Raw genomic sequence first — 13,437 nt, 5'->3', positions numbered from 1 at the left:
GCATCACACCTCTAAATCATCACAAAAGCACAGAAAAAGAAGAATAAGTTCAATACCCACTTACATATTGCTCCTGAACTGGTTAAGGGTGATTAAATCCAAAGTATAAAATGTAAAACAGTAAACCAAGCAGCAGTTCCTCATATCCAAAGATACACTCATGCATCGTGATGTTCCACAAAACCAAACCAGTCCCATTTTGTTTACTTCAGCTTCCTCAGTCTAAATATGCAAAGTGTCGAAATACTAAAACAATTCAGAAAAATGCTCTGAAATTTCACCCATTTTTTAGCCTTAAGTTGGACCAATGACACTTGACATCTCTGGCATCATGACTAACAAGAGATTCATAAGTAACTAACCTTATTAGGTAAATTTGCTTTAACTTTTTCCTTGTGGAACGTTGTGTTGTTACTCTAAATACAGTAAATGGAACTTGCTTGAAATAAAGACCTCCCACCACAACTACTTAGAGAGATTTCTGATTTTTTAAACTTTGATTTTCCCCCACTCTAACTTTGTTCTAAGGACCTTAGTTAGGTCAGCATGAACTTAATGGACCCAAGCGCCTGTACGAGTACAATCCTATGACCTCAAAACTAGAATTCCTTATCTTCAGTATCTTCGTGCAAATCTACAGGCTTCTGCAATCCAAACTTATCATCACAAGTAACTAAATCATTAAGTCTCCTCTGCTATCCATTTTTTAAAACTTCTGATATCCTACATAATTAACATAAACAGTAGCTTAACAAGTAAGGTGGATAAAATGGGAACGTGGAATGCTTTGAGGGACATGAATAACAGAAACATGGCTGAGAGAAAGGCACGACTGGCAACTCCGGATTGCAACAGGGACCTCCTTTTTAATAGGGAGAACATAAGAGCAGAGCTTAGAGAGGATATTCTTGACAAATCATTTAATTATGACACTTGTTTAAAAATTAGAAATAAGAGGGGTATGGTCACCTTGGTAAGTACATATTGGGGTGTATGAGGTGTCAGGGAGGGTAGCACCTCTGGTGGGGGAACATGTCACGTCCTTTGTCCACCTTTGGTCCCCACCTGGCACTCAGCTCTCACCTGTGGCCCCTCGTAGCTGTTTGCATGTGACAGCAGCCACACCCTGGGCAATGGCTTCGACAAGCCGGCTAAACCAGGTGAGAGTAGTCGACGGGTCTCAAACCCTCGGTGAGGTAGGGAGTTGTCTATCCCAGAATGTGAAGACAGACTTCGGCGGATTGAGCGGACGAGACCAATGGAAGGTCCAACGGTCAAGAAGGCGGTCTCTGCAAGCGTCGTGGAACGTGTAGAGAAGGACAAGACACAGAAGACGTCCTGGTCATCCACTGCGCCTAGTCCCATCTCCAGCTGTCTCGACTCTGTCTTGCCACTGGATCCAGATGTGAATTGGGAAGAGAGAGTGAGGCTGACACTGCGCAACTCTCCCTCACTTAAATCCAAACCACGCGCTAGTCTCAACACCATCACAATGGTGTCGAGGTCCTCATCAACATCGACGATGGACGAACATTACATAAGTACATATTATGGAGCTTCACCCCACCCCCCAGTAGTCATTGGGAACTTGAGAAACAGATGCATCAAGAAATTATACACAGTTGTAAGAATAGCAAGGTAATAGTAGGGGAGATTTCAATTTTCCCCAATATTGACTGGGCAACTCAGAGGCCAAAAGGTCTGGATCGGCACAGTTTGGTTGGTACATTCAAGTTTCCTCATGGAATAAACAGAGGAACCAACTCAAGAAGGAGAAAGAATGGACCTCCTCTTGGCGAACAAGGCAGGCCAAATAACTGAAGTGACAAGTAGGGAGCACTTTGGGTCCAGTGACCACAAATCCATTACATTTAAAACAACCATGGTAAAGGCTAGAACAGGCTCACAGGTTAAAGTCCTGAACTGGAAAAGGGGGCAATTTTAATGGATCAACTGGGCAATTCTATTTAAAGGCAAAGTTAAAAGGAACAGTTGGAAATTAGGAGGCTTTTAAAACAGTCGTTTCAAGAGTCTGGGACACAAGTTTCAGTTAGGGTGAAGGGCAGAAATACTAAGTTCAGTGAATCCTCACTGACAAGAAATATCAAAACTCCGGTTAGGAAAAGAAAGGAACATACATCACTTTTAGGCAGCTGGGTACAAAAGAGCCTCTCCATTAATATATAAAAAAAAGTTGCAGCAGGCTTATTAGGGTAACCAAGGCATCAGGTGGATATGCCAGACAAGATCAAAAATAATCCTAAAAAGTTGTTTGGTTATATTAACAGTAAAGGATGATTGGGGAGAAACTTGCACATCTTCAAGAAAGAATGCCTCATTATTAAGCCAGCTATCATTAAGGACCCCCATCACCCAGGATATGCCCCGTTTTCACTGCTAGCATCAGGAAGGTGGTACAGGAACATGAAGGAACACACTCAACGATTCAGGAATAATTCCTTCCCTTCTGCCATCTGACTTCTAAATGGACACTGAACTCATGAACACTACCCTTTTCTCCCTCTATTGTTATGAATTGCATTGTACTGCTGTCACATAACGACAAATTTCACAACATATGCTGGTGATATTAAATCTGATTCAGATCCTGATTGAAGACTATCAGGACAATCCACACATGGATCTGAAAATATGGCCAAGATTATTAACGTCTCCCGTGTTTACTGAGGAGAATACCATGGATGTCAAGAAGTGAAGGTAACAGTGAGGTTTTCATATGCATATTAAGAGGGAGGTGGTATTTGCAGCTTTGAAGCTCAATAAGATGGGCAAATCCCCAGGGCCTAACCAAATGCACCCCCCAGTCCTTATGGGTGACCAAGAAAGAAATTGCAGAGGCCCCTATTGAAATATTTGCATTTGTCAGTAGCCACTGGTGAAGCTGTAGAAGCCTGGAGGGTGGCTAAAGGATAGGCCAGGGAACCATAGGTCAGTAAACCAGAGTTCAGTTGTAAGGAAGTTACTGGAGGGAATTCTGAAGGACAGGATCTACCATCACTTGGATCATCAAGATCTAATCAGGAATAGTCAGCATGGTTTTCTGTGTGGGAGGTCATGTCTGACATAGCTTTAGGAGTTTTTTGACGGGGTAACTAAGGGAATAGATGAAAGTAGTGCACTGCGACAAGGACCCACATGCAGGCTGATCTGGAAGATAAGGCTGCATGGATTTCAGGGAGAGCTGGTGAGATAGATTCAAAATTGGCTCAAAGGTAGGAAGCAGAGGCTGATGGCTAAAGGTCGATTATCTGACTGGAGGCCTGTGAATGAGGGTCAGTGTTGGGACCTCTGTTAATCATGAAAATGATTTGAATGTGATTGTACAGGGCATAATTAACAAATTTGCTGATGATACTAAATTAGGGGGTCTTGTTGATAGTGAAGTAGGTCGCAATGAATTACAAAAAATCTTGACCAGTGTGTGAAATCGGCTAAGGACTGGCAAATAGGTTTTCAACTTAAATAAGTGTGACACTCAGACCAAGGTAGGACCTATATAGTGAGTGGCAGGAGACAGACAAGTGCTGTGGGATACAGGGACCAGTGCAGAGTTGACTGAAAGTGGCCACAGAAGTAGACACGGTGACGAAGGTGGCATTTAGCATGCTGGCCTTTATCAGTTAGGGCATCGGGTTTAGGAGCAGGGACATTATGTTGCTGTGGTAAAGGTTGTTCATGAGATTGGACTGCACCAAGTAGTTTTGGCCATCCTGTTATAGAAAAGAGATTGTCAATCTGGAGAGTGTGTAGCAGAGATTTATGAATATGTTGCTTGGACTAGAGAGCCCGAGTTATAGGGAGAGGTTGACCACGCTGGACCCTCATTCCTTGGAGCATAGGAGAATGACAGCTATGGATAGACTGGATGGTTACCAGTGTCGGGGAGTCCAAAACTAAAAGGCACAGATAGAGAGGGGAGGGATTTCAAAGAGACCTGAGATGTAACTTCTTTCCACTGAGGGAATGAGCTGCCAGAGGAAATGTTTGAGACAAGATCAACTGCAACATTTAAGAGTCATTTGGACAGATACATAGAGGGGAAGGGTTGAACACGGTCATCTGGGACTAGTAGGGAGGATCAGTGGTTGGCATGCATCAAGATTAGCTATTTCCTGCTGCATAGCCTATGACATTAGTTATTCAATTTGGCTTCTCAATAGAAGAGCCTGTATTTTATTTCAGTCTGCAAAGCAAAAAAATAAATAAATAAATCAGGAACCATTCATGAGTGATCTTTGCATGTTAGCCAGGTTCTTTCATAAATAAAGAATTATTTATACTAGGTTTTTGTTAATCCACACTCACTGAGCCCTTTGGTATAGCGCAAGACTAGTCAGGGTTACTTTTGGCACCTTTATGACACAGAGAACCATCAAAAGATACCCACTTTTAATAGGGAATATCTGCTTACATTAAACCATTATGGCTCCATCCACTTGACTAAAGGCTAATGTAAGGGATGCAGTAAAAATGTTATTCTTACCTCTGTATTTGGTGTATTGTGCTCCAAAATCTTTTCAGTTCTACTCTCTTCACATTCATCAGTTTCTGCAAATTAAGTTATTGTTTTAAGAAGCAACTACTTTTCTAAGTAACAATAGTATGGAAACATCAAAGCCCTTGAACGGAAAAGCCTACAAAAAGTAGTGGATACGGACTAGTCCCTCATGAGTAAAGCCATCCCATTGAGCACATCTATACACAGAGCGCAGGTGCAGGAAAGCAGCATCCATCAAGGACCCCCAACATCCAGACCATGCCCTCTTCTCGCTGCTGCCATCAAAAAGGAGCTACGGGAGCCTAAGGACTCATACCACCATGTTCAGTAACAGTTATTACCCCTCAACCATCAGGCTCCTGAACCAGAGGGAAAAACTACATTCACCCCATCACTGAACTGTTTCCACAACTTAGGGACTCATTTTCAAGGACTCTTCATTTCATGTTCTCGATAGTTATTGCTTTTTTTTTTCCTTTTTGTATTTGCATAGTTTGTTGTCTTTTGCACACTAATTGCTTGTCTGTCCTGTTGGGGCAGTCTTTCATCGATTCTACTGTATTTCTTGTATTTACTGTGAATGCCTACAAGAACATGAATCTCAGGGTTGTATATGGTGACATACATGTACTTTGATAATAAATTTACTTGAACTTTGATACTAGGATAGATCTAGAAGAGACCATAGGATATAAAATGGCATAGCTTCATAGCTTTACATAAAAAGTTTCTAATTTTAAAAAATGTGAAGCTGATGGGAAGATTCTAAGTTGTCATGTTCTCTTACTTGAATTAGACAAGTTGGGTGCCACTGTAGCTTAGTGGTTAGTGTCACACTATTACAGCTCAGATTCTGGAGTTTGGCGTTAATTCTGGTGTCATTCTATAGAGTCTCTGTATGTCCTCCCCGCAGAATGTGTGAGTTTCCCCCTGGGTGCACCAGTTTCCTCCCACAGTCCAAAGGCGTGCCGGGCAGGTTAACTGGTCATTGTAAATTGTCCAGTGATTATGTTAGGCTTAAACAGGGTTGAGGGATTGCTGGGGCAGCTTGGTTTGAAGAACCAGAAGGGCCTACTCAGTACTGTATCACTAAATACACAAAATAAAAGCACAGAACAGCAGTATTTCATCCAGATAAGAGAACTGTAAAAATATATATCAAAAAATAACATAGTAATTACATTGTTTTCAGGGCTAATTTCAACAACTTGATCTTATTCCACTTGCTAATCCCAAACTTTTACTCCTGGCTCACTTGATGTACACTTTGAATGCTATTCAGTGACTTGTTCAAAACTTCTTCCTCAACTATTATCACGAGTCCAAAAGTTTAATAAGTATTTACTCAATCAATTAAATATTGCAGATTTACAACTTCTTGAGTTGCTTTGTTGGCCTTAATGAGTTGCATCATTTTCTGGTTGTTCTGTTCTCGGAGACATTAACATATCCAACTATGCTGCTCTTAGGGTTGAAGGTAAGTGACGTTTGGGAGGCAGTGGGGTATGTGTAATATAATATAGGATGGTGGTAAGTAGTCTTCCACACTTTTATAGTGATATATGTTAGCACTTGGGAGTTAAACCTAGGGATTAATTAAAGCAAAGCAACTTCTACACTTTTACTAGAGTTTTCTGAAGTACCTTTTGAAAAATCATCTTCCTTCACTGTACTCTTTGACGTGTTTGGCTCCTCAGAATTAGACTGTTCAATTACATCATCAGTATTCTTGCTGTAGACAGAAGAAAGTGGCTTTGGTTAATTTTCATAGTAAGTTAAAGGAAGTAACAAGACATAAATCGCACATGATTTCATGGGGAAAAAATATGAAACTATTGAAAAGCTATTTAAACGACGTACATTATTTGAATTATGCCATTCAGTAGATTTTCAACTGCTAAGTCTTAGCTGTAATAGGCAGACACCTTAAAGGTAAAAGATAAAAAGCTAAAAAGAGTCACAAGGGTTGGTAACCCCTACCAACAAGTCACCAGGTTTGGAAGTCAAGGTTTGTGCAAGCCCAGAAGTAGAAGTCCAAAAGGTCAAAACAGTGAAATTCGGAGGGCAAAGCCAAAGGTAAAAGCCTGAAGGAGTCACAAGGACCCAGGTCACCAAGATCAGAGGTCTATGTGAGTCCAGAAATCAAGACCCGAAGGCCAAACACATGATCGGCATCCTGGGACGAAGTCACAAGTTGGAGGCCCGATATCAGTGAGTCTGAGGATCTGGAGGCTAGAACTGAAGGCAGCCTATCTGTTAGAAGCCTGGCTGTGTGTGCAAGAGGGTGGGTGGGAGGAATGGAAAAAGGGCTTATTTTGCAGTAGTTGTTTTCTTGTTGCTGTTTGTGCTGTTCTGTGGAACATTGTGTGCGTACTATATTGACACCAGAATGTGTGGCAACACTTGCAGGCTGTCCCCAGCACATCCTTGAGTATGCTGGTTGTTAATGCAAAAGAGGCATTTCACTGTATGCTTCAATGTGCACGTGATAAATAAATCTGAGTCTGAAACCTCTATCAGAATCAGATTTTCACCACACAGTACATGAAGTTTGCTATTTTGCAGCATCAGTACAGTGCAAAGACATAAAAATCTATATTACAAACCTATAGAAATAGTGCAAAAATGGGACTAACAAGGCTCTGTTTGTGGACTGTTTAGAAATCTGACTGCAGAGGGATAGAAGCTGTTCCTAAATCTTGTACCTTCGCCTCGATAGTAGGAACAAGAGGGCAAACCTTGGATGGTGAGGGTTTTTAAGTGACAGATATAACCTTTGAGGCGATGCCTCTTGAAGATGTCTTCCTCCATGGTGGGGAGGGTGGTTCCTCTGATGGAGCTGGCTCAGTTAACAGCCTCTTGCGATCCTGCACATTGCCGCATGCATATCAGGCTGTGAGGATTGGGTGTGTGTTCTCTCAACTTCCCCTTCCTCAGTATACCAGTTTGCTGGTGTTACTAACATTGAGTGTGAGGTGGTTCTTGCAACATCATCCAATCAGCCTATCTATCTACCTGTAAGCCATCTCAGATTCCACCAACAGCAGAGGTGTCATCAGTGAATTTATAGATGGTGTTTGAGCTGTGCTCAGCCACACCATTTTGTGTAGAAAGAGTAGAGCAGAGCAGGTGGCTAAGTATGCATCCTTGAAATGCACCTGTGTTGATTGTCAACAAGGAGAAAATGTTGTCTGTATTATTGATTGAAAACAAGGTAACAGGATGATTTCCTGGTAAACTTCTCACTAGTGGTTTATTCTAACACTGTTTACCTGTGGATTTATACTATGTGCTCAACATTATCTTGAATGCCATCCTCCTAATGATGAAGGCAACTAGATAGGCCATAAAATTATATGGAAAAGAAGAATTGAGGTATATTTCTTTTTAAATGTACAATACGAAATTGTTTTTAAAAATTCAAATAGAATAATGTGATTAATAAACCTTGAAATATACAGCCCATTTGAGAAAATATGTGAAAGGAAAAGAAAAAAAAGTACAAATAGGTCTTGTAAGATTTCTATCTTAGTATCGATAACAGATCCAACTATACTCATAAGCACGTCAGCGGCAAGGCTTTCATTACTTCTGTACTGCAATAATTAATGAACAAATATCTTCAAGTGCAGCTTGACTGTTTTGAAGTCAGAGATAACTAGCTTAGGTCAGATTGTACATTATCCCAGATGTTCTGAAGTGAACAGCCAGTCGCTATCAATCGCCCACTGTCGAACCATGAAAATCATAAATACACTGGAATACAAACATACTAAAGAAAGGAGCTAGATGTTCTCTATGTCCAGCTCTTCAGTTTTATAGCAGGAATGGCTGAGATAAAAAGCCTAGCTCCATTAATCCAAATGAGATTATTTACCCTAGGTAACAAGGGGTCAGAAGAAGCCTAGCCTGCAAAAAAGGTCAATAAGTAATTTATTTTACTTCATTATTTTATTCAATATTAGATAAAAGGTATATTTATTTTTTCCTCCAATAGCAGAAAGCTGTCAAAGGGCCGCTGGGACCTTCTGCGGCCTAGGCTTCAGACTCCATGATAGAGGCTCAGTTGTCTCACATCACCCACTCCAGAATGGAGGACCATTCTTTGATACAGAGGGTCAGGTCAACTGGTCTTCCACAATTGGAAAGAATTAGTGGTAGTGTGCACCTTTGCCAGATCCAGGATGATCCACAGTGATGTCTAACGAAAACTCAGTGCCAAAACAGCTAGCAACAAAATTGTTTTCCACTCCCTTCTCCCCACCAAAGTGAAGTTGCTTTCAGCTGCCCAAGTCCAATACTCAGCAATATTCGCCAGCCCTCATCCTTTTAGGCAATATTTAAAACCTTCAATTTGACTAAGCTTTTGCTCACTTGCCCTAATGTAGTTGGTTTTAATTTTTGAGGATGAGTGGAGGTAACAGACTAATGCAGCTTGGCTTAATTCGACAATATATGGTAGATTTTATCAAAATGTAAGAGGTGATAGGAAACCATCAAATGTTCTGCTTGAACTGAATTATAAGATACCAAAGCAGTTTGATGTCAACATTATTTTCTTCAAGACATGCATTATGAATTATAAATAATAAGAAAACGTCATTGTAATAAAGCTTAATTTGTCAAAAACTCAATGTTGCTATTTTTAAGTCTTACAACTTTTAAGTCAATTAATAGCATCCTATCAGGAAATAAACAATTATCAGAAGATTTGAGATTTGCTTCCCAGGGAGTATCATCCAGACTGGTTCTAATTCTAAAATGCTAATGCTCAAGATCAGCAGCTGGAGGGAACAGGATTGAAACAAGCAAATTACTCCAGCTCCCCAAAGAAGGCCAATTACAAGTCTCTGGGTGCAACATATAAAGAGCGTGCAACTGACTCTCATCACTTTGTTGGACAAAACACTGAAACAAAGGCATTCATGAGAAATTGAGCCTTGGATGTTGAGATAAACAATTTAGAAAACAAAGCAGTTTCAAAGCAAGACAAACTCTTTCCAGGATAAAGTTTAATAAATTTACCTTTGCCCTACATCTGCTCTCAAGAGCTGGAGCCCAGTCCTTGTTTAAATGAATTTTTGACACATTGTCAACTGAAATGCCATCTTGCTGTGAATTCATATGGAACATTTTGTGCTCATTTTTGAATTACATCGCAAAATTATGTTTCTTCTCTTTTCCCTCTCATTTCCTTCCTTAAAAGAGCTAAATACCTCAAGAGCTTAGAGATCATATTATTTTATTTCAATTTTTAACACAATTTCCCATCGTGCAATTAAAAAAATATACCTATATCAGAATTCTTTTTGTATCACACTTTGCCTCGGAACAAGGAAATGGATTCGTAATTTTCAGGTTCAGTTACAGCAACAGTAAGGTTATATAATGGTGTCAGCAGGTGATGAAATGAATCAAGGCAAAGCAGGGAGTTGTTATGGAGGCTGAAAAGTTTTGTTAGTAATACCATGAGTCTATTGTCACATGCTTAGTCCTGATCAAACAAAGGCTACCAGTAGTGTGACAGGAATACACATAGATTAAGATGTTAGCTGTCCTGTGGAATCAGCAGTTGGTCTGCCACCTGTCTTCAGGAGAGAGAGAGATAAGGAAAACAATGAAGCAGCATTTGGAGATGTGTAATGAAGGGACGGGAGAGAGAGCTGTCTAGAGCGGCTCCCCCTTTGAACCCTGAACTGTTTGAAGTGATGGACAGGCGATACCCCAGCAGGGGGATAAAAAGGGACAGGTTCGCTAAGGCAGGACACACACGACACTCGAGGTAACGAGACCCTGGAAGCGGTGCGTCTCTCACAAGTCGGTGGAAAGTACCGGGTCATAAAACGCACAGGGTGGAAAGGTACGATCGGCGGGAACCTGGTGTGTGTCAGGTTCAGCGCAGGGAAACGATCGTGTCTGGAAATGGAGGGGTCACGGTCGGTGACCTCAGATGACATCACAAAGGACTCGTTCGAAAGCTGACTGCGAAGGTCTGTGTCTGGAAGCCCTGAATATTCATTCGTTTTTGCTCTCTCTCTCCTCCCCCCCGCCCCACTGTCCATCGCCACGGCAGCGATTACTGCGAACTGAACTGAACTTTGCGTTACTTTGAAACTGGTCATTTACCCCAAGACAACGATAGAGCTTGATTGATCCTGTTATCTTAATTCTGTGTACATGTATGTTTATCATTGCTGAACTGTTGCATTCATTATCCTTTTGATTAGAGTACTGTGTTGCTTGTTTTTTTAATAAAACTTTCTTAGTTCTAGTAATCCAGACTCCATTTCTGCTGGTTTGGCAACCCAGTTACGGGGTACGTAACAGTACTTACTGTCTCAGGGGGAGGTGCAATAATTGAAATTTAATTGAAATCCCAAGTACCTTTCAAGCCTTCTCCTTTTTACTTCTGGTTCATCAGCTTTAATGGAGTCCTCGGTTTCCAGAGATATAAAATCAGCTGCCTTCCTTGCATCAACATGTTTATTACCTGAGGCAAAATAAAACAATTGTTTTTATTTAAGAAATGGCAATTGAAAAATGCTTATCTTTATTTACTTAATTTAGTTACTTGACCAATCTACTGAGCTCAAATACTTTTGTCACTGGTGGTGAGGATGCAAAATTGAAATTACCAAATCAATTTCTTGTAACTTTAGATGAATGATTTCAGCTTCAGAAAACAACATTACAATTTCATTACAAATATGATTAGAACTACGCACAAGGGTGAAATAGATTAGTATAACAAAATAATATCTGGCATTTGACACTTCACTTTCCTTTAGTTTCAGCCTGTTACTAAATTATTTCCTTAGTAATAAGTGCAAAGATGTGGGTGAACTGCTTGAATGGAATTAAGAAAAATTAACGGAAGGAAATGATGGATTGCTTCCATTCATACTACCCCAGCCACTGCCAATAGCATTAACTAAGAAGTCAAAATAGTGCAAAGACCCCAAAGAGCAAGTGGCAGAAAACTGACAATTTGCACTGCAGGTTCTTTTAAATAACATTCCAAGATCGATTTATATTGCAATGGAACAGAGTGGGAAACATTGAAGGGAAGAAGTCAAGTTTCAAAAGATTTGTTTTAATAGACAGCTATAAAGATAGCTTTTCTTTCACATCAGTTGCATCTCTCAAAATTTGAGATGCGAACATCTATTTGCATTATATGACACAAAGGATAGATGACGACTGGCTGGTCCATCTAATCTATTCTATTCCACAATGCTGCAATTTCTGCTCTATTCACCACCCAAGCAATATCCTACATGACAATACAGTGGATTTTGATTAATTGGGTCATTGGTTAATTGGGGTCAGCAGCTTATTTGGGACAATTCTTAAAGAACAAAATCTAATTGAGAAAACAACTGGGATTCACTTCATTGATTTGGCATACTATGCCACTTAATTGCGACAGGAGACTGTTGCCAAACAGTTTCTAACTAGCATCAGTTGTGTACACTTGTGCGGCTGTTAGACGCTATACGATGCTTGGCGTGAACATTTTTAAATAGTGCCAATTGCAAGCGCTTGTATTCGAAAAGCAGTGATTTTCATCACTGATATTTGGTGGGAAATAAGCAGCAAGACAATTTGGAACTGTTTTGCTCAGTGTAGTTTCAAGCATACAGGCTTGGAGATGCCAGAAATGGTCAGGAGTGACAAGTTAGAAACTACGAAGAATTTAAAGTTATTGACAATCATCTTGAATGTTACAATGAAAATGAAGATTTGGAGGATGTAACAGTCAAAAGCACTGTATGAAGGCAGTTCATTATCTGCACTAGGTGCCTATGTTGATTTTGTTCATTTACAGTCAATCAAGAGATTATGGCAGCATACAATGGATGGATTCTTCCATCGATTGCTATTAGGAACTAATAGTTTTATAGTACTGCAGTATTATTGACAGCATTCTAATTTCCGTATTTCATTCAAATACATAATTTGTTACTCAGTTCTTTTTAATACCTTTTTAACTATTTCCATGAAACTTCGGCTAATTGGGCCAAAATGTACTGGTCTCGATGTGTCCTAATTAACCAGAATCCACCGTATGTGCCTTACATTGTCTTAGTCAAGTTTATAATACTGTACTTATCTATAGTAAAAATTCTGACCCATTTCATTCTACATCTGAAAATTATAGTAAGCATGGTAGATAGAGCTCAAGTGGTTTGATAGCAAAAGAGAGAAATTTTAGGAAGCCAACAATTAAAGATTCCTCCCCCCCCCCCCCTATTTTGCAATTGATTTTAAGCCTTGTATCAACACAATTTTTTTTGGCACAATCAAGACCTGTTGACTGTTTTGATCCAGGCTCCATGTTAACTTTATTTGCAGCCCATTTCAAATCCACTTTTGGCCGGAATGGCTCCCGTGGAGAATAACGATCTCTTCTCATATCATGCATTCTCTTCATATCCTGGAATTCAGAAAATTTTGCATTCAGCGGGAAACTGCACAAGATGTTAAGTATGGGTTTAGGTATCAAACTGGAAGATATAACAAAGGTGCACACAGGTATTCATCATTAGCTGCACTTATCCATGATACATACCTGGATAATCAGACCAAAGTATTACACTTTTAGAGTGGTAACCAGTTTCTTTTAAAAGTCACATTACAAGAAGTGAATTCACACTACAACTGTTAAAATGGTGTAAATCCATTAAACACTCCACTGCCTTTAATCCAGTACTTTCAATGTCTGCTAGCTTATCAGTCATAGTTATAAAATCACAGCACATGAACAGGTCCTATGACCTACTGAGTCTGCATTGAACATTAAACACCCATTTACCCTAATCCTATTTTATTTTGTCCATATTCCCAACAATATCAAAAATTATCACTCATTTACATACTACGGTAAAATATAGTGGCCAATTAATCCTGGCATATTA

The 13,437-nt window shown here is 39.9% G+C and overlaps 1 protein-coding gene across 3 annotated transcripts in view; it reads right to left on the bottom strand.

Moving 5' to 3' along the window:
• The window catches only part of LOC134359873 (cip1-interacting zinc finger protein-like), a 54,673-nt gene that overhangs the window by 29,445 nt on the left and 11,791 nt on the right, over positions 1 to 13,437 (bottom strand). For all 3 annotated transcript variants that reach the window (XM_063073652.1, XM_063073653.1, XM_063073654.1), the window contains exons 4-7: positions 12,830 to 12,956; positions 10,904 to 11,009; positions 6,163 to 6,251; positions 4,505 to 4,569 (exon numbers count right to left, since the gene is read on the bottom strand). In XM_063073652.1, coding sequence (XP_062929722.1) covers positions 4,505 to 4,569; positions 6,163 to 6,251; positions 10,904 to 11,009; positions 12,830 to 12,956 — 387 coding nt within the window. The remainder of the gene's footprint in view (positions 1 to 4,504; positions 4,570 to 6,162; positions 6,252 to 10,903; positions 11,010 to 12,829; positions 12,957 to 13,437) is intronic.

The sequence above is a fragment of the Mobula hypostoma genome, chromosome 21, assembly GCF_963921235.1.
Source record: "Mobula hypostoma chromosome 21, sMobHyp1.1, whole genome shotgun sequence".
Lineage (NCBI taxonomy): Eukaryota > Metazoa > Chordata > Chondrichthyes > Myliobatiformes > Myliobatidae > Mobula > Mobula hypostoma.
Note: the sequence above shows the minus strand (reverse complement) of the source record. Positions and strands in the feature narration are given on the sequence as shown.